We start from the raw sequence: 22,999 nt of genomic DNA, 5'->3' as shown, positions 1-22,999 counted from the left end.
ACAGAATGTAACTTTATATACACAGGGAAACCTTAGAAGTGTTCATCGGTTGCAATCTGGCTATAGTTAGTGTAAAGAAACAAGTTGCTGTAACATGGTTATTGTGAGTAAAATTTCTATTCATTATGTAACAGATTAATAGTGATTACTATTAATTATTATTATTAATAAATAATAGTTTTATACTTATTTAATTATAATTATTTTGAAATATTTATTCATTAGAAGCTGATGTATTTTGTAAGATTAAATAATGTGTGGTTTTATCTTATAAAAATAATTTCTAAATAATATTTTTAATCCCAGTAAAGATGATTAATTTAATAATCACATTACTTTAACTTTTAAAACACAATAATTACATGCTTATCATAGATTACGTCTATTTTTTTATTTAGCCCTTTAATAAATAATACGTTATAGAATTAATAGTTGCCAATGATTTTCAGTGTAAAGTAACATATTTACGAGATAGAATTTCGGCTGATTAACTATTCTGTAATACTGCAGAAGTCAGGTTCAAATCAAGTAAATAATATTCTTACTAATTTATTAATTGTAAGATTGTATTAATTTACAAGAATCTGTAAGATTACAAGAGTGTTCATTTTACAGATTGTAAATCTGTAAATTACAGATTGTTCATCTCTTTGACTGGCAGAATTATCTTAAGATACTGAATCCCAATTCAATTAACATACCTGCCTTGCAACCATTCAGCCAGTCAAAGAGATGAACAATACATTACAGATGGCAATCTGTAATTGGTCTTATAATCTGCAAATCTTCTAAATTTTTACATATTTATCAAGGATAAAAATATTATACTTCAATTTATCTTTATATAATTATTGAAATACTGGTATTAATTTCAGAATAATGAAATTGAACATCAATACATGCCAAGCAGATGGTCAAAAAGATATCCTGCTGATAAGGTTGTAGAAATACATAAAAGTTTTGTAAAAAATGGTGAGTTTTAATTACTGGTATTCCACATAATTCAATAGTAACTTTATTTACTTGTAACTTTATTATAAAAAAAAATCTATTCTGGATACCACATCACTTCCTTGTAGGCCTATTAAATTACATATACACCTTTTTTTTTGCTGCACTTCATTTAAACTTATTTCATTTGAAAGTGAGATACGATCCTCAAATTCCTTAATAAAGTGTATAGTTACACAATTGCTAAAATATTAGTTTTGATTAACATAAAATATTTATACAATTATTAGTTCAACAATCTTACCTGAAATATTAGGATAGAGTAAAAGTCCCTTTATTACTCTAAATAAATGTAAGTCAATTAGTGCCCAGTTGATTGCAATCAAAAAGGGAGATGCACAACAGTTCTAAATAGAAAATTTCAATATTCTACACCTAATTGTTTTTGAGAATGTATAAAAGGTAAAACAAGACATGCTTTGGAAATACGTAAAATTATTCTAATATACTAAGATCATGCTTAATATTTAAAAAAAAAATTGTTTTTCGTAAGCAAATTATTTCTAATTCTGAAAGAAAATAACTGTATTAACCTTTTTCCATAAAAAGTTAAATCAGTATAAGGCACCCATGATCCATATTATTGTAGCTAACAAGGGGAGGCATGGGTTTCGGGACACCAGTTTGAACCATATTGTTTCTGTGAATAGTAGCACATTATTTATATGTCTTAATCACAAAATACTAACACACAATATTCAATTATACTCAAGAAAAATGGCCCTAAAAATTTCCTTAGCATTTTGTATTAATTTTGTTTCAGGTCGCTGAAGTAGATCTGTGGTGTAAGTTAAAATATGTCTGATCTGTAACCATGCTAACAACGGTTTGAACCCAACTTAATACATTTTTTTTTTAATTTAGATATATTGATTTATTAACCTCTGATTGTAAAAATTTTTGAATTAAAATGGAAAGTACATAAAATTTTATTTCACTAATAATTTCTCAATTTTTTTTTTCATTTTTTTTGTATTGTTATTATAAAAACTTTTTTTACAATCAGAGGTTAATAATTATTAATAAATCAATATATTTAAATTAAAAAGAAAGATAAAAAAAAGGAGATGAAGTCGAATTCGAATCGTGTTTTCCCCTTGTAAGATTCAAATATTTCATTAATTAAAATTTTATTTGGCTATAACTCTGGAAGCAATGAATATAAGTACAATTTATGATATATCGTTGAAAAGCTCTCAACGAGCGCTTTTTTCTGTAGTTAAGAAAAAGTCCAAAGCCCAAACGTTTCAAAATTGAAAGCCCGGTTTATTTAGAGGTCTGACTGTCGATTGTAATCAAAAGGCAGGTGCACAATTAGATGTAGTCCTAAATACAAAATTTCAACATTCTACGGCTAATCGTTTTTGACTTATGCGAGATACATACGTAAGTACGTACAGACGTCACGCTGAAACTAAAAATGGATTCAGGGATGGTAAAAATGAATATTTCCGTTGAAATCTAAAAACCAAATTTTTTGGCTATTACAATAATTCCTTTACTTCGTACAAGGAAGTAAAAAAAAAAATGCGGGGCGCACAACTTAAAATACCTAATATGTATATCCTCATAAAACTGACGCCCGTATGAAAAAAATATATCTCAATGAAACGCGAATGACAAAAAAGCTTGGTCTTTGATAAAATAAAAAAAGGGGTTCAAAAAGACGCATCGTTAAAAACTAATAACATGCACGAGCCTAGGACTTTGTAGAATACGAGACTATATATTATATTTGATCTAATTTTTCAGTTAATCTTTCAGTTAATCTAATAATTTTGTGGAAATATTTTGAATTTCAGAATGACTTAGGCTGTATATTATAAAACTAAAATAATGCAATATTAAATAATCATAACAAAAATGTTTTCAAACTCTCATGTAATTTGTCCATTTTTTTAATAAATCTTTAACTGATATTATCCGAAAGAAAATTATCTTGGAACAACCAGAGGGGCCTCTATAAAATAAAAAACAATCATCCATTTGGTAAACAAAAAATAGTATGCATAAAAAATACATAAGATCAAACTGAGAACCTCATATATATCAATTGAGAAAGAGCAAAATATAATATTTCCATTAGCAATTAATACCTCACTTTTCAATTTGGGGTATACAACATCATTTATAAAACTGGACCGTATACACCCATCTTTAACCATAAATTATCTAAGCGACTCAGGAAAATTTAGGAAAGCAATTTGAAAAAAATCTGATGTGGGCACCTCATGAATTCCTTGTACGCCTTGAATTAGATATACACATTTAAAAAAAATAAAAAGTACATAAAATATAAGAAGTTATTAATGAAATAAAAATAACTTCTTATATTTTTTCATATTTCTTTTTTAGTGTTATTATTGAATTATTATGGTAAAAATCTTTTTACAATCAGAGGTAAGTAATTATTAATAAATCAATATATTTAAATTAAAAAAAAGGAGATGAAATCTGATTCGAACCGATGTGCATTCCCCTTGTAAGATCAAAATTTTAATTAATTAAAATTTTATTTGGCTATAACTCTGGAACCAATGAAAATATGTACCACTTATGATAGATCATTGAAAAGCTCTCAGGGAGGTCTTATTTCTGCAATTAAGAAAAAGTAAAAAATTCACAGTTTTTGGATTTTGGGCTTTTTTGGACACCTCTGGTATAGTCGATTGCAATCAAAAGAAGAGGTGTACAACTATATCTTACAACAGTTCTAAATCCAAAATTTAAACACCCTACGGCTAATCGTTTTTGAGTTATGCGAGATACTTATGTACAGACGTCACACCAAAACTAGTCAAAATGGATTCAGGGATGGTCAAAATGCATATTTCCGTTGAAATCTAAAAACTTTCTTTACTTCATACAAGGAAGTAAAAACTTTTTATATGTATACAGCTTCAACCAAAATCAAGGCTCCAAACGACAGCCTAATCTTGGAAAATCCAGATGCTTATTTGAAATTAATTTTGGTGTCAAAAGTTTACAATCAGTGATGGTCCAGTCAATCAGTGACTGAGCCACTATGCCAGTTTTCTTAAATCGTGATTTTGAAAAAGATTTATAATTTGTTCAGTAAACTTTAAGTGTTGTTTTCAATTACTTAGATTATACAGTTAAATTTAAAATCACATTTCAAGAAAACTATTTTAACTATTAGAAACTAAATTATTATTAAAATGAAAACATTTATTTTTTTAACTTAGTCGTTTATGCTGGCCAGTGTGGGAAGCGGCTGTGTCTCTGCCTTTCATTGTGAAGGCTCTGGGTTCAAATGTGAAGGCTTGACATTTTTTCGTATGCTATAAAAATTTATTACTTACCATCTGAAAAAAGAGAATTGCCCTACTAACTCCATTTATGATTGAAAAAAATAATAAAAATGATTTTTTTCGATAATGAATCCATTTAAATTAAAAATGTAATGGAAGGATCTAATTCACTTTAAATCATTTTCAACTATGTATGGTAGTCTTCATCAGTGACTAGTGATGCTGCTTTGTTGTATGGTGGTTCAGTTGAAGTTATAACTCATAGTTTTATCAAGTTATTGGTTTTACAATATAATGAAGTAAAAAATTATATTAGTTTGAACTGTCTGCCTTGTTGTAAGCATTTCTTTATGTTTTATATAGTATGAAATACTATAGTAAGCATGAAATATTTTTACTTCAAAATGTTGCAATTTCTACAGCCTTATTACTAATTTATATCAGGTAATCTGTCTTTTCTAGTTTTACTAGCATTTTTAATACTGTTTTTACTCGATAATTCAATAGTAAAGAATTATTATCAGCCGTAGATGAACATTATTCATGGATCATGCAATTTTACTTAATTGCTCATACAGTCTAGGTTCTTTCATGATTCCTCCATCCTTACTTCATATCAGTTGAGACATATTCTGTTCTGTGTTTTTGTAGAATACATAGGCTGCACTTTCATGTTGTTGAATTTGTAATCAGTTTCTGAAGTAGAAGATATGTATTGACTATTTTTCACTAATATAAGCATTAGTGTAATATGTAATTCTGATTTAAGCCTAACAACCTCCTTTTTACCAAAATCACATGCAAATAGGTTGTGTGTGATGTTTGTAAAATTTTCTTTTAATAAAGAAAAATTCTTAGTGACCTTTAAAAACCGTGTGAAAACCTAGAATTGCTCTTTGAGGGCACTTTACAAATGAATTTTTTGATAATGTTATTTATATTTTACTGCACTGGTGAGACACCAAAATATAGGTTCCACATCTACCATTATGAAACTTTAAGAGTAATAAAAGTAACCACTAATGATGAAGACAACTTTTTGAATTAGCACACTATATTTTTATAGAAAGTTCTCTTAATACTAATTTCTTTTACACAAAATTTTCAGCTAGTAATTACGTAAGAAAAGTGGTGCCACACAAAACTGACATACGGTATGGTGCAAAAAAAGGACAATGTTTAGATATTTATGGAGAAGATTCTTTACAACCAGGTAATAAAATGTTAACATTTTTCATGGATTTACAATAATTTTGTAATTAAAGTTATAACTATGATATTTTAAATTAACTTCCAAAGAGATTTGCAAAAAAAATTACTTAGTGATTTTCACTGTAATTATTCGGGCTTCATGGTCATGATTATACAACTCCTGAATTATATTTTATACAACTCTTGGATAGAAAATAAGTCTTCAAACAAGCCATAAGTTAGCCAAGCACCCCTCCAACTACCTCTACCCAGGAATCAGCTGTTCTACCAGCTCGTACTTTCTAACTTAATAGTATAACTAGTTTAGTGGCTGACCCAATTCTCAAGAAATCTACTCAGGAAAAAGGCTTTTTTGGCATCAAAAGTGTAAGGGTGGAAACATTTAACTCATTATATTAGGTCAATTGTTATGAACAACTGTCCCATCCCATTAGAGGGACTGTGAACCTGTCAGAAAATAGAGGAAATTAGCTTTTCCTGTATTTGGGGTTTATTTTTGATTTTGGCAACTTAATATTAATGGTTAGGTGTGCTTTGGTCAATGCGATTAAAATACCATTTTTGTGTCACTTATAACTGGTCTGTAACAGATGTGACTGAATACCAAATTATAATAATGAATCTGATGTTAGGAAGTATTACATCAAAATCAAAAAATAATTGCAGTTATGATTTTTAATACAAAATTAATTAAAATACTCTATTATAGAGTCATGGTTTAATAAGTTAACCTTAAACTTTTTAAGGTAATAACATGAGACACCATGAAAGTAATACGTACAAGAACAAGCACTTTGTTCATTAACTGGATGTCTGGGTTCAAATGCTGGTCAGACTTCACATTTTCTACATGCTAAAAGTTTTCAAGCAATCTTTCAATTTACAAGCTTAGTGGTATGTGGATGAATTAAACCATAAAAAAGTAAGTGTTTCTAGCTAGCTTTTTTAACATGTTCAGTGTTAGTGGGGTATCAAGAAACCGATCAATGTGGCTGAATATTTTTTTAAAATTCATCTCTAAGACTTTTATCAATGCCAATATTTGTTTTTTTTTTTTTTTTAATTTAGTAATGCTTTTATGGTCGGAAACTAACGAAATATTTAAGAAGTCAGAGTGATGCCCGCCACAGAATGCAAACCGACACATCATCGTAAGAAATATCAACCGTTTTTCCGTACACAGTCTGCTATTATTTGAAAATAATGAAATAATTATGTATGTTCTTTATCAAAATATAGGCTTGATTATATTGAAATATAAATTTTCGTGTGATGGGTTATTTCGTAGAACGTGACAAATAGCAAACAAAAATAATTTATTATTGTGTTATATTTTAATTAATTTTATTCATATTGCACAAACTATAGTAATAGAAGCGTATTAGTTATTATGAACTTTTTAGACAAACCAGAGTGTAAATCGTTATACTATGGGCGTAAAATAAAAACACAAATATAAAAACTGATAATTATTAGTTTTATTATAATAATCAAACAAAACGTTAATATTTTATCAAATACAATCATAATACAAACAGTACTGAAAAAAAAAACAGTTCAAAGGAATAAAATAAACAGTAGTAAATATAATACAATACTAAAATGTAAATAACAACAATAAAAAACTTAAACTAAGTGTAAACTAGCCTAAATATACTTATGGTAGATTTCAAAACGTCGAGCTGGTCGCGAAGGACATAACAAACAATAATGCTGAGATTCTCTTCTAACTTTTTTTGAGTGCATACTCGGCATTTCCTCCGTGGTTTTTCGTCCAGATTCATTATTTTCTATTTGCCGTGGAATATAAATTTGGGTCTTGCCAGTGCCTCTACAAACTGCTGGTTCCGGCCTTACTTTCTGTTCGTTAATATAGATTAATTATTCAATAACACGTCCCGAAATTTTAACTATGTAGTTTTATTGTTAGGCCTATATGTTTTATACAATTGATACGCGTTATTCATAATCATACGAAATATATGAATAACAACTTTTGCATACCATCGCAAAGGTTTTCTTCCCCGGGGAGTAGTAAGCCACGAGTTGATCTGCTGGATTAATTCCGCCGATACTTTCGTTATATTTTTCTATAGGGTCGGGATGAATTATTGGGATAGTCATGATACAAGTCATTACCAAGCGAAGAACTGGCCATTGCAGCTGAAGGAGGGTATATTTATCTTTTTATAAAGATAGGGTATAACTTATCTTTGTCTGAATAAATAAAAATTTTGTTCCATTTAATTTTAAATGGATACACATATATAATAATTTTTTTAAAATATTGATTTCGCAGTGATTATGTATTTACTGGTAAATAAATCATATGTATCTAAAAAATGTGATATTACAAAAATTCTGATAACAGTTTTGAATTCAGCATTCAAAAATTAAAAATCACCATGTATGATTCCAGATATGCAAAAATTTTTTTCTTGTTGATTAGTGTTTTTATTATACTGGTTAATTAGTTTTGATTACCAATTGTCTAATACTAACCATTTTAAAACTCTAACTCTTGGAAAGTTATGTATAATTAGAAATATTAACAATATAATAAAATGAACAGATAAGATTTGAAAATTATATTTGGTTAAAAGAAATAGTGGAATTAATAAAAAATAAAATTTCAGACTTCTTAATTCCATCATCAGACTGTATCAATAATTTGATAAATTATAAGTTTTAATTCGTAAATAATAAAATAATAATACAATTCTTCTGTAATTCTAATTAAACTTTTAATCAATTAAAATATAAATGAAAGTGCTTGTGAAGCACTTCAAACTTAACCAGTAGTTGAAGTAATTTGATTAATAATTTACTTATTTTACAGATTCTGATATTTTTGTATATATTCATGGAGGTTACTGGCAGAGTTTAAGTAAAGATATATCATCTTATTGCGTAAAACCACTGTTTGATTGTGGTGTAAAAACCATAATACCAGGATATGATCTGGCCCCAAAAGGTGAGATATATAACTTTATGCCATACTTCATATCAACTTAAAACTAAGTTATAAAAAAAGTAGAACAAAATAAATACATAAAAAAGACAAAGAAAAATGTATTAGAACCTTGCCCTCCATATATTCAGTCATTTACAGCAAAACCTTTTCAATATATTTACAGTTGTAAATATTGGTCATCCAATATTTTATTAATGTATTCCTAACATTATTATAAGAACAAAGTTACTAAAACATAATTTGGAAACTTTTTTGAAATATTTGAGCACCGCCAACCATTTGAATGGCACTGAATAATGACATCATTAAGCGGAGAAGATAAGAACTGGCAGAAAATTTTGTAATTTTAAGCTTTGAGACATACTAATACTTTCTATAATAGGTCAGGTGTCTGAAGTTTAATCTGATAAAACAAGGTGTTATTTTGTTCACAATGAGATGCTTTAACTTTACTTGATAATTATTTCTCAACAATAATAATTTGTTAATTTAATTAGCTACAATAGAATAAAAAATTCAGAAGGCTCCCATTTTAAATTTATGAATTTAAAATTTCTGTTTATTTTTGTAAAAAGTATTATATTAGAAAGATATGCAAATTTCTTCAAAATAGCTCAATCCATTTTGGAGGTATAAATTTCTATTTAAAAATATATACTGGAGGACATATGGGTATAAACTGGCATTTTCAGACCTAGATATAAGATATAAGATATTTTTTTATATTGATGTTGGGAACATATTACAAAAAAACATTGGATAATTTAAAACGAAAAATAAAGCATATAGTTGAAAAATTTAACTGACATCAATAAAAACGAGTAATTTGATTCTGGTAAAAATATATGCAATCAACACTAAAGGAACTGAAGATGTGCACATGTAATTTATTAAGTAATATTTTAAATTAGAGAAAAACACAGTCAGCTTTTTGAAATTCTATTATTTTAAGTATATTGTAACAACGTACTGTTTTTAGCAGTTTTCATTTGTACATTATGCTTTAATTAGTAATGGAGTTGCAAACAACTTGACATGAAACACCAGATACAAAAATTTTGAACCATTTCAAAAAATAACAATTATCTTACAGAAAGGTTATTGACAAACAATTCTGTTTTGTCAACTTTATCAAGGTAAATATATTTTTGTGTAACAGCATAACTGTTTGTGTAACAGCTTTGTTTACAAAGCTTTTACAGGAAATATGCAGACCAGTAAGTGACAGCTTTACTCTTCTATTCACAGTAAGTGGCTAAATAATGTATATCATTACAGAAAATGCCACCTGTAATTAGCATTGTAGATGCTTTACGTTTGTCGTACCCATAAGAAGTACTGGGATACAAAGAGGAAAGCAACAAATTAATTCCTTTCTAAGAAAATCAATGTATTTTATAGATTAATCCATTTAATAGGGAAAAATTTCTTTTATAATCTTTATTTTTAATGGCCAATATGTGTTTCCTCCATGGATGAAACTGAACTGACTAATGATCTTTGATCAGAATGCAATAGAGAAATTACTAATTCTGTGAAGTAATTTTACTCATTATACCTTATGCTTTCTATAGGGAAAACTGACCATGTACTTTACAAATGTCGGCCTAACACACCGTATAGTGTACTGGGATATATAAATGAACCTTTAGCTTAATGGCCACACAAACACACTCAGTAATATTATGTTGATAAAATTTTCAAGACAATAATTTGTCAATGATAAAATCACTTAGATATAAGTTGACAGTTGAAATAAGAATAAAAAAAATACGACTATCCTGCTTTGTTGTACTGAAAATAAAAAAAGAATATTTTACTAAATTTCAATACAGATTTTCAAACTTTATCATAGGATAAATATTTATTTAGACTATAAACTTATGACATGACAAAACAAACAAAATTTTATTAATAAATGTTAATTAACATAATTGAAAATATTTTCAGTCATTCATAAAACCAGCTTCACTGACTGGTGTTCAATGTGTTCTTACCCTGCCATCAGCTGTTGTTTTTAAAAAGAAAAGATGTAATCCTTTTCCATGTGTGGTTAGAATATTAAAAGTTGTCAAGTTTATGTACTTTACATTTGTAAAATCCATCAACAATGGATGATGGATTTTTCTTTGAAATGGCTAATAAATACTGACTTTATGTCAGTATTGAGGGCTTTAAAGTGTTCATTGTATCTATATTTATCACAGTGTTATGTTTTACTACTGTAGAACAGTAGTAAACATTTTTTATGTTTTGTTATTCTATCTTGTTTTTGTGTTATGTTTTGTACTAATGTTGCATGCTGAACTCAACTTTTTCCTATTTTGGGTTGGAAGTTGTGATTTCAGTTCCATCTAGTTGTATATTCAGTCTTGTTAAAGACTTAGACTTGTGTTTTGTTGTTAAAGAGTTGTCTAGTAGGTACACTGATGGCAATGTCACATGTGGCATTCGCATTGATGGCATCCAAACCGAGGGAAGAACAAGTCTGAGAGATGCCTTTTGCCAAAGTTTTGAAGATGACCTCCAGTAAAACCCATCAGGGCTAAATACAAAGGGGGTGACTTGGCGACCAAAACCATTAACATGGTGGGGTCAGGATGTAGAAGAATCTCGTACAGTTTGAGAAGTTCAATCTAAAGTTTAGTTCCAGAGGTGTTGTGGTATTGATATTCTAAATGTACTCAAAAAAGAAATACATGAGCATTATGACATACATTAACACAAAGCTACATGCTGAATGACACATCAAATTCAAATCCAATACAATTTTGACTACATTCTAAATAAGAAGATAACTATAATTGGCAACATCAACTAACTGAAATCAGGATAAGAAAAACAAATCTAATAACTAAATTTGCTCATAAAGGTGATTGAAAACATTTTGAAGTAATACACACACTTTTTGAAAGAAAATCAGGGCAAGAAAAAGGAAATTAAAGAAAGAAGAGGATACAAAAATCCAAGTTATGAATTCTCTTCCAAACCAGCATTTTTCTCAAAATTCCTTTTTTTAACAGAAAAAACATTTTTTTTTTGGTTCTACTAAACAGAATTTGCCAACCATTTTACACTGCTTATTTATAACATGTTTAAAACTTTAGATATATATTATTTTATAAAAATTCTGGTAATTATTATTATCTTTTATGACCACATAGGATCACTTTAGCGAGTCCATTTTCAAATTCTCTTCAATGGGACTTGTGGTCCTCCCAGTACTTTTTCATACATTCTGATCTTTGTGCCCTTTCTAGTATTGAAAATGTTCATGTTGTGAATTTTTTCCTGCGAGTGTGAAGCATTTGTTTTTGTTCTTGATTTTCATGTTTAATTTTATCTATTTGTGGTGTCTTCTTGTGTAAGACCAATTTCCTTCAGGTTCTCTCTTATTTCTCTGATCCATCTGCATCCTGTCTTGGGTGTTTTTCGACAATGTACTGTACTATCCATTTCAGAAGTCTTGAATCTTACATCCTCATGATATGTTCAAAGAATCCTAGTCTCCTCTTACGCATGGTGTCAGTGAAGGGCTCTAACTCTTTGTACATTACTTTGTTGAGCACAATCCACCACTGCCCATCTTTCTGGTAATTTTTATTGATGCAGGTTCTTCCAATTCTTCTTTCGATTTTCTGCGGTCTGTTTGTCTTCATTCAGCTCGAAGAGTGTTTCTGCTGCATAAGTGGCTTCTGGTTTTATAATTGTTTTGTAATGTCATATTTTTGTGTTTATTGATTGGAATTTTTTACTGTAAGTGTAACGGGTTAATTTTTGAGCTTTAGCTAGTTTGTTTCTTCTTATTTGGATCAAGGTTTTTTCGTTATTATTTCTCTGAGGTATATAAATTTGGTTACTATTTTGATTTTATTATCGCTTATGTTTACTTATTTTAATCGTATTTTGAGGCCAATTTTATTTTCAATGTTTTGAAGTTCTAATATCTGTGATTTATTTGTGTGTCAATGTCGTTTGCTAACAGAGCGCCAAGTCATCAGCGAAACCAAGACAATTTTTTTTTACTTTTTGGTCTATTTTTACTTTTCGGGTACATTTTTTGAACCATTCACTCATTAGCATTTCTAGAATGCAGTTGAATAATAGCAATGATTGCCTTGGTGCAGTCCTGTTTTCATCTCAAATGGTCTTGAGAGCTTGCCTCTGAATTTTACCTTTGACTTAATGTTTGTGAGGATCAGTTTTATCAAGTTTATTAATTTGGTATGTAGTCTAAGGTGTCAGAATTTTTAGTAGGGATTTTCTGTGAATGCAGTCATAAGCTTTCTAGTAATAATAACAAAAAAATCTGATGTGGATACCACATTGTGCGACTTCATTATGTGGACTTCTTTATATGCCTATTAAATTACATACACTTTTTTTTTTTAAATGAAAATGTACATAAAATTTTATTTCACAATTAACTTCTGATTTTTTCCAAAATTTTTTTGTTTTGTTATTGAATTATCAAAAAGGAAATTTGAAGTTGGATTTGAACTGATAATTTTATAATCTATAATTTTAATGAATCTACATCTTAATATAGAAATTTATTTATAATAAAATTGTTAGTAAAACATTAAAAACAAACTATTTACAAAGATCCAAATATTTCATTAATTAAAATTTTATTTGGTTATAACTCTGGAACCAATGAAAATAAGTATCACTTATGATATATCGTTGAAAAGCTCTCATATGAGGGTTTATTACTGCAGGCAAAATCCATTTTTTTTTGGATTTTGGTCATGTCAATTGAAATCAAAAGGAGAGGTGCACAACTAGATGTTACAACAGCCCTAAATCCAAAATTCCAACATTCTATGGCTAATCGTTTTTGAGTTATGCAAGATACATACGTATGTACATACTGACGTCATGTAGAAACTAGTAAAAATGGATATTTCCATTGAAATCTGAAATTCGCAATTACAATACTTCCTTTTCTTTATACAAGGAAGTAAAAAGAAAATTGGAAAATACTAACAAATTTTGATTTTTGAAAAATTTAGTGAAAAATTAAAATTACATGTTTCCACCTTTAAAAATACTTTAATGTACCTGAAACAAGTATATAAATGGCTGTAGCAAAACTTTGTGTTTAATAGTTTTTTCTTAAACTATTTCTTAAATGAAACAAAATTAACATCAGAAAGTCATCTGATTCCTAAGTTTGTTAAAATTGTTTATAATTATGTGCAATGTACAGTTAAAAGCAAATTGAAAAATAATATATAATTATTCTACTGATGAGAAATAAGGAAAAAGGGATATAATAAATGTCTAAACAAAATTTACAAAAAAAAACTTTTATTATGCTTATTTATATACCAAGATCTTATTTTGATTTTTGTTTATATTATGCTAACATTGATAATTTTCTACAACCTCGCTTTATGGGTTTCAGTTAAAAAAAAACTGAATTGAAATTATTTATAATTTTAAATCTGCTATTAAAAAAAAAATTTGTTTTTCAGTAAACATGCATACTCTAGTTGAAGAAGTTAAAGATTTAGCTGGTTATGTGCTAAATACAGCTGAAAGCTGTAACAGTTGGTAAGTGTTGTATTTGTTCATTATAGGTTAATACACTTTCACATACAGAGTATGTGAACACTTATCTGGAAAGTAGGTGTACAAACGTTTCAGTGAATCTAATTATTTTGGCACACTTTATAAAAATAAATTTTAATATCTGTAAACTTATTTTGAGAACTATAAAGAGAATGTATTTCCATGAAATAAATAATAAAGTATCAAGTAAATAAAATGATGAAAAATTTCAACAACAATAAAGAAAAAATTAATCATGAATCAAGAAGTAAGTGATCAATTACACAAATATTTTATATAAATAAATATGAAAAGGAGTTAAATGATTAAAATTTCAGTGCATATTAATAAGTAGATAAATTGATTATGAAAACAATGATTAATATTCTAACCCCTTAATACATTAATTTATTTAATAATATAATTTTAAAATAAACAGATTTGATAATTTTAATGAATCTACTTCTTAATGAAGAAATTTTTTTATAATAAAACTGTTGTTAGTAAAACATTAAAAACAAACTATTTACGGAGACATAATGCCACCACTGCCAAAATGTCATTGTCACTTTTTATTTTGATTATATAATACCATCACATTGTCATTATATTGTCAAGATAAAAACAATGACAGTGACACTTTTTCTTACATTACCTCTTACTCAATCCATCTATACATTTGATAATACATTATTTTTATTATTGTATTAAAATGTTAGTAAAAGGTGCAATTGTAATATACAAGAGGGATCCATACATACAGTACTAATTCTATTAAGTAAATTCAGTGGTTTGTACTGCCAAAATGTGAGTAATTGTACTCTAAACCACAATGAATGATAGAGTTTCATGTGCCATGAGATATACTCAGTAAGATAATAACACTATTTCTTATACTGCATAAAAACTTATTGAAAACAATCTCCTTTTTCTTAAAGTTTCAGTAAAATTGTTAAGTTTGTAAAATTTATTCTATTAAGTTCAATTATGTATTTTTCCCTTTTTATTTAAAAAAAATGTATTTTAATAAAAAATTTGAATTCAAGAAGAAAATTTAAAATAAAAATAAATTTCTCAATATTAATATAAATTCACATTAAAAGCATTTCAAAAATAACACTTTATTTTAAGATATAAATTAAATTAAATATTTTTCCTTAGTGCCGTTTGGTTTGGAGGTCATTCAGCTGGAGCACATTTAACAGCACAATTATTTAATGATGATTATTTAAGTACATTAAAAGATAACCATAAGAAAATATTCAAAGGATTAATACTTATAAGTGGAATTTATGATTTGACACCAATTATTAATACATCAGTAAATGAAGTTTTGAATTTAACAAAGTAAGTATCACTTAATATTTACTGATTGGGTTTTTTTAATATAAATATTCTATAAAATAAGATTAATTTAAAATTAAAAATCAAGAATGTTTTCAGAAACATTATTTCAAATTAATATTTTTACAAATACTTAAAAACATAATGTATCTTACCATGGATAACTCCAGAGAAAGTTTTTGAAAAGGTTGTTTTTTTGAAATTAAATTATTTTATATACACTATGTTTCATATCCAAATCAATATTTATCAAATTTAGAATATTTTCTCAGATATTTTAATTTCACGGGATTCCCCTGATCATCTATTAAGTTTACACATCAGCCCTCTTCATCTGAAGCTAAAAAAGGTAAACTTTATTTCACAATAGCAAACTTTCATTAAAGTTTGCTTTGACTCAGTTTTCAAAATAAATGAAGAATAAATTATAATTCTTTGTTAAACCAAAATAAATGAAACTTGTATCAAACCTGAATACAAAATAATAATTTAAACTGAACCGAACAATAATTTTCAAAAAATTACTTCCTTGGCACACATTTTTAGTTGTTTTGAATATGTAACTGTGTGGATGTTTTAAACTATGTTGAGAATCACTTAATAATTAACAAATTTCACAACAAGAAATACAAATTAAGAACCAATTAGTAAGTCAGATTTGAAACTCTGAATTTTTTTATGATAATACTTAATAACCTAACAATTACAAAAAAAATTGTATTATTACACTGATTGATTATTATTGTAAAGAAGGACAATTACAATTAATGTTTAATGCTGCTATTATGCATTGTATTCTTAATTAATAGTAAAATATACGTGAAAATACATAATTTTTAAATGTAATTTTATTTAAATAAAAAAATGTAAATGAACTGATTAAAGTCGAAACAAAAATAAAATTAATAAACTTTTAGAAAAGAGAGACAATATGCTTTCTTTTTCCAAATAATTATCCCACCAAAAAACAATGCAATTCCAAATTTAATAATCTTTTCTAATTTTACTTTATTTCGTTCTTCAGGCTTGATTAGATCAACTGATCTTACTTTTTGTACAAGATCAATATGTTTACCAAATTCACTCAGTATAATTAATTCTTTCTGTAATAGATGAGTTTCATGAATTGTATTTTTAACAATCTTTTTTAATTCATTTGTCAGTTTTGTTTTTGGCCTATTTATCTGTAAATACAATATAGATGACTGTAAAACAAAGAGTTGTCTGATTGCATTTCCGACCAATTTTACACCATCTACTAAATCAATTCTTTCATTTTTCGGTTTTAATCCTAATGAAGATTTCTGCCAACGATGCAAATGAAACCGTTTTAATGATTCTAAAATTTGTCTTCTGTGGGCTGAAAATCTTACATCAATTTCTTTCAATTTTTCATCATTTATAATCAAAAAATCTCCTAATTGTATATTATTTTTGTAAAAACATTCTGCATATGACTGTAAATTCATCCCAGATAATAAATTGTAAACATCAGAAGGAAAGCCAGGATTTTCTCCAGAATTTTTACTCGGTAATTCATTCAACATTTGTTTTACAGTTATAACTGGAGGAATATTAAACAATATATCTTGTTCTTCAGTTGTTTCTTTTATCATGACTTTTTCAGCTATTTCTTCAAATCCTTTAATCATTGCCAAGTCATAAACTGTTCGTCCTCTTAGATCTTGTGTCTTTATACTTGCACCAGCATCAAGCAGTAGTTCAACAATTTTTATTTTGTTTTGACTTACAGCATGAAACAAAGCAGTCCAGCCTTCTTTATCTATTTTATCAATATTACAACCATGTTCAATAAATTTTTTCACAATTGTAGTCAGTCCTTCTTTTGCAGCAAGCATCAATGCTGTAGATCTAAAACGATCTGCTGCATCAATATCAACATTAAGGTTTAATAATATTTCAACACATGTATATTGTTTACTTCTTGACCCAGTTGCATTAGAACAAACAGCCATGAGTGGTGTAAAAAAATCTTTATGAAAATTTAAATTGGCTCCATTTTTAAGTAGTACTTCTAATACATCAGGAAATCCTTGAAAACAAGCATACATCAGTGGTGTCCAACCTCCATCAATACAATTTATATTAACACCATCATTAATTAACTCTTTTATTTTAGGTAGATCTTCACTTTTAACAGCATTAAACAACTGCTCTTCTGGTGTTAATTTTGGCTGATTAAAAGTTTTTGCACTGCGTGAATTTTTTTCATGAGCCATTGAAAACTCTATACCATCATCTGAATCTTCATCACTGGACATACCAGCTGGGCGAAAATTAAACTGCTTCATTGTTCAGTTGCTTCAAATCACCAACCTGAAGTAAAAAATAAAAAAAACATATATAATAAAATAATCAATTAAACATTTTACATGTAGCTTTGTTTCATATAAAATCAAAAAAGCTCATCTACTTTTTTTATTCAAAAGGAAAAAAGATAATTCTTTGATAAAAATCCTGGCTAAAATGATAAACTACACATCCTTGTAACCTTGTTCTTTAAAAGAAACTGGAAAGACTGAAGTAGTAGCATCCTAGAAATTAAAGCATCCAAATTAAGAATAAAACTCCAGCAGTTGAAGCCAAGTTTATTAGATTAGTTATATTAAAATAAAAAACAGAAAACAAAAAAAACAACACTGGGTCCAATTTCACAACGAGCTACTAACATTTATTAATGGACAATGTCCATAGCAGTTGATGCTACTAAAATCAATATAAAAAGAAAACTTTTGAACATGCACAAAACAATACATTTTTTTAGAAATATGCTTAGACACTTTTATCAAATTGTTACAGATACTGCCCAATTTGCAACAGGCCCTGGATTGAGATATTTTTACCCATGACTGACCTTGTTTTATCCATAATTTTTATAATACTAGTAAAAATTTTCAACGTAAGTTTGTTTAAACTTAGAGGGTCTTCTCTCATTAAATAAAATAAAATGAAAGATTTTTACAATTTTTCTTTTTTAATGTTAATTTTTATGTTTTAAATTCATGTTTTCCAAGGCCAGATGTCTTTTCTGACGTCAAACTTATTAGACTGTGTGTCAGTAACACAAACTAAATAATCCATCTATTTTCTAAACATGGTTGACATTATTTAATATTCATACGTGAACCAATTTAATAACATAGTTTACAGTAATAGGTATACAAAAAATATCCTACTGCCTTCATATGTAAAAAAAAGGTTTGTTTAGATATTAATAATTCCTAAAGAAATTACTGTTATAATTTTTTTTAGCTACCTTCCTACCTGATAAGGTATACAAAATATCCATTGATGTGTATTAAAATTAACTGAAAAATCTTATTTAAGCATCATATGAATACAAAAAATATAGAAATCTAACAACATAAAACCAAAATTGTTACTAAGAAATATTTTTTATCCTTACATTTTATTCAAAATTGGATACAAATAGTCAATAATTCTGATTTGTGTCTGTAGTGACATTCATTTGTGAATCACACAAGAGTAGCAGAGTTAACTTTAATGAAAGTTGCAGGGCAAATCTACTTTAATTGTGAGTTAATTTTTAACCTAAAATATTTGTAAGGAACCTACTTCCTATTAACACAGAACAATTGGTAAAGATTCAATTGTCAGCAAAGATCTGATATTTTTTCATCTATCATTTCAGTTGCTGGTAATGTTCTGTGTACTTCATTGATATGTTTAGCATGTCTAATACTGAAACAATAGCAATAAATAAAAAATAGTATTTTTTACAATTTACTCACTTAATATGAATTTTTTTTAACAAAAACTTCAAAGAAAAATGTAAGGTAAGTAAAATTTACAATTTGTGTGGGAAAACATCTTTTACATATGGAAACTAAATTCCGATAGGTTAAACATTTTTTAATACTAACTTTCCGGGAAAGCATTTTAAATTAAGAAAAGAAATGACACAACAAATCAAATTATATGACACTTTTGTGGTTTGAATACTAAAATAAAGATAAATACTAAAATAAAGTAACTAAAGATAAAAAAATTGGAATGTTAATCTTTAAATTAAAATAAACACAGTTATTACCTATGATAATAGATTAATAATGCCTAAAAATCCAAATACATAAGTATAAAAAGGAAACTTACAAGGAACGTCACACAGATTAATGATATTCACCAAGAACAGTGACAACAGTAATTACTACCAAATCTTCTAAAGATTTAATTTGCATATTTGTAATGAACACTTAAAAAACAAAATGTAATTTATATATAATTTCAAATCAATGGTGTACTGAAGTTACCTAACTGTCAGTGTTTTGAGTTTATAATTATGATACTGATCTGACATGAACCTAACTAACTCCATAACAGGGACAAAGCCCTAACTTTCTCAATAATAAAGAGAAATAAATATAAAACCCCATCTTTCTCAATTTTTTATAAAGATAAATTTCCAAGATTTTTCACTTAATGCTATAAAAAGTGTATGCGAAAGAATAAGAAAAAGAATAAAAGCACATCGATGTAGAATTCAAAGAGAAAAGACATTGTTGAAAAATTGCCTTAAAAAACAATTTGAAATTTGTATCGGTTAGTGAAAGACTTAATTAAACTACCTAAAAAGTATCACTTGATTAAAAAATAAAACTTGAAATTTTGTTTCAGAACTGAAATTGAACAATACAGCCCTTTAATTAATGCAACAAACAAATTATCTGTAGCCAAGAGTATTGGCTGTAAGGCACTAGTAGCAGTTGCAGAAAATGATTCTCCAGAGTTCCAAAGACAATCAAAAGAATTTGCAGAGGTAATAAATATTTAGACATTTATTCATTTTCACTAAATAGTAGTAGCTTACCAACAGAGCTGAACAAATTAAATAATTCATTGCTATTACAATATTTAACTTTGTAAGGCATCCAAAAACATGTGATATGAAATTAAAAACCAAAGGACATTTAGATTAGTAATGATACTGGTTTTCAATCACAAAATGAATACAAGTAATTCCCATTTTAAGTCATATTAAAAATAATTATTAGTTTTAATGATTGTTATTATCATAATATAACATATTAGGCAATTTTTAGATTAAAAAGTGTTGAAAGAAATAAGTGTACCAAGCATGTAAAGTCAGTAATTTTGCACTGCTAGCAAAAGAACTAAAATTACATAGCGAATAGAATAAAAAATAGCCTAATATATCATACTACGATAATAACAAATGTAATAAAAAAACCTATTCATTCATTACAGCTAATAATTATTTTTATAGGAAATTTAATTATTGTATTATTTACTAATATTGATTTCTTTTGGATGACAAGAAAATGATTATAAAACAATTCTTTGGAGTATAATTCAAAACAGTACAGGACTATAGTTCTACATAGGGAAGAGATCTGGACAGTAGAGTCATGGGAGGAATGATAATAATTTTTAACAGCAGTACTACAGAAAAAAATAATTGACAATTATAATTGAAAATTAATTCACAAACTGAATAACAGATGAAGAAATTTGTCACCAAGTAGGGATGTAAAAAAATTAAAGTTAGATTAGTATATCACATTGCAACACATAAGATATTGATTTAAAGGAAATTTGAGGAATTTAGTTGCAGAGTTTAAATTAAAATGAGGGGGAGAGCAGGAAATTCAACTGAATTTCAGGATTGCACAGACCCAATCCATGGACTGGACATCAAAGAATTATTTCTAACACAAAAAATAAATATATATTAACCAATATGAAATGAGCAAATATATTTTTAGCAATTTACTAGGTGGTAGATGACTTCACCTACTTTTAACTAACCACAACTGAAGCTATGCATATTAATTAAATTTTTCATCTGTTTTATTTATAAGTTTTCTTTGCCAAATAATATGTACACATATACTTTGGATGTTGTAGATATTGTGTATATTAGGTGTCAAAACCAAAAACAGTTTTATGTAACCTGAAGATGATATATACTGGAGTTTTCCTGTTGTTTTCTTCACCAGTTTTCAAGAACAAGCTAGCTAAGCCTACCAAATGTATGAGATATTCAGTCTAGAGTAATAACTTACATCTGTTCAGCACAGGTACTGGTTAAACCAGTATGTTGAATGTTATTTCTCTTGAAGGAACTCTAATTGATTATTTCTTTCATAAGCCACTTTCAGTACTAATGTGTAGCTGTACACTGGACAATAGTGTAAAGTAAAAACATCATGTTCCTTTTTCTGTAATACAACAATGTATTACATCACACACACAGTCTCTACTCATGAGGGAAGTTGATATCGTACAGTTTAAAATTAGAGTAAATCTTTAAAAACTTTTTCATAAATTTGATACAAATTCATATTATATTGCCATCAATTTTATAGAATTAAAAAAAATTAATGGAATTCAATTTCTTGGACAGGTTTTGACGAAATGTGGAGCAAACGCAAAGTATATAAAGATGAAAAATGAAGATCATTTTAGTATAGTAGAAAATCTTCAAGATCCTAATTACAATCTGACAAAAGATATTATTCAGTTAATAAAATCTAAAACTTAAGTAATTACAAATATATATATATATATATATATATATATATATATTGTGTGTGTGTGTTAATTATGCATTAATATTAATAAAAAATTAGTCACTATTTAGATATATAGAACATAATTTATCACTTTGAAGCTGGTTTCATCAGTAGATTTAGACAAAGTACAGGCAAGAATGCTAAATTTAAATAACTATTCTCAACAGCAAACAACTTCTTATGTCATCACCACCTCTGTTAAGGCAGTATCTATAACTCATTAAAGTGGTTACTTTCTTTCTAAGAAGCATACATTGTCAACTAACAAAATATAAAATAAATAAATGATAAATGGATACTTTATAAAAAGTATTCTACAATTTACTAATCAAGGTTTTTTTTAGTCATTTGCAGCAGTTTTTTTATTTCATCCATTACTTATAATTTTACTGCTTTAAAGTTAACATTAAACTCATGTTTTATTTTAATATTTGTCTCATTCATTGTTTTCCTTTTTTTATCATATTTGATTCCTTCTGTTTTATCTGTATCTGACTCCAAGTTATACATCTGTATTAGTTAGTACTTCTGACATTTGTCTGTTAATGGGGAGCCTGTCTTTTTCCCCACTTACATATTAATCAAGAACATAATGTTAGGTTAATAACATGTTTACTTATTATGTTACTCAATAGCCATGGTGCTACTGTTGCTGGAAGTCAGAAGTGTGCAATCACCTTTGGTATGTGATTGAATGTATCTTTATTGAGTAACTATTGCTGCCATATGAATTCAGCTAAATATGATTCTAAATGATGGGAGTACTGTTCCACCTTTTTAGGCTACACAATTGATGTGAACTGTTCACTCAGGCAGTTTATGAATTTTGTAGCAATAACAAAAAAATTTATGAATTCCGAAATCAGTTTTATTGACAACATGTTTTAACTCTTTAATAAATTACAGCACCATTGTATGCGATCACCGTAATATAATTTCTTGTTATGGCCCTATGCACATAATGTACTTGCCCATAACATTCTGTTATAGAAAATAGCTGCTACTTTTATATTTTCATCTATTTATTAGTTCACTACCAGTGTCCAGCTGCAATG

At 27.4% G+C, this 22,999-nt stretch overlaps 2 protein-coding genes across 2 annotated transcripts in view; one reads left to right on the top strand and one right to left on the bottom strand.

Moving 5' to 3' along the window:
• KFase (kynurenine formamidase) lies at positions 1–21,941 on the top strand. Its single transcript, XM_075372019.1, has 8 exons — positions 1–103; positions 876–972; positions 5,392–5,496; positions 8,335–8,469; positions 13,950–14,028; positions 15,187–15,372; positions 20,026–20,167; positions 21,776–21,941. Exons 1-8 carry the CDS (start codon positions 95–97, stop codon positions 21,911–21,913), a joined length of 891 nt encoding a protein of 296 aa, XP_075228134.1. The 5' UTR covers positions 1–94; the 3' UTR covers positions 21,914–21,941.
• LOC142327259 (membrane-associated tyrosine- and threonine-specific cdc2-inhibitory kinase-like) overlaps positions 15,355–22,999 on the bottom strand; it is a 44,058-nt gene continuing 36,413 nt past the window's right edge. The window contains exon 2 of the mRNA XM_075370115.1: positions 15,355–17,706. Within this exon, the coding sequence (XP_075226230.1) occupies positions 16,272–17,681 (1,410 nt within the window). The 5' untranslated portion in view covers positions 17,682–17,706 and the 3' untranslated portion in view covers positions 15,355–16,271. The remainder of the gene's footprint in view (positions 17,707–22,999) is intronic.

This window comes from Lycorma delicatula, chromosome 7 (genome assembly GCF_047948215.1).
Source record: "Lycorma delicatula isolate Av1 chromosome 7, ASM4794821v1, whole genome shotgun sequence".
NCBI lineage: Eukaryota > Metazoa > Arthropoda > Insecta > Hemiptera > Fulgoridae > Lycorma > Lycorma delicatula.
The sequence above is the reverse complement of the archived record's forward strand: the minus strand, read 5'-3'. Positions and strand labels throughout refer to the sequence as shown.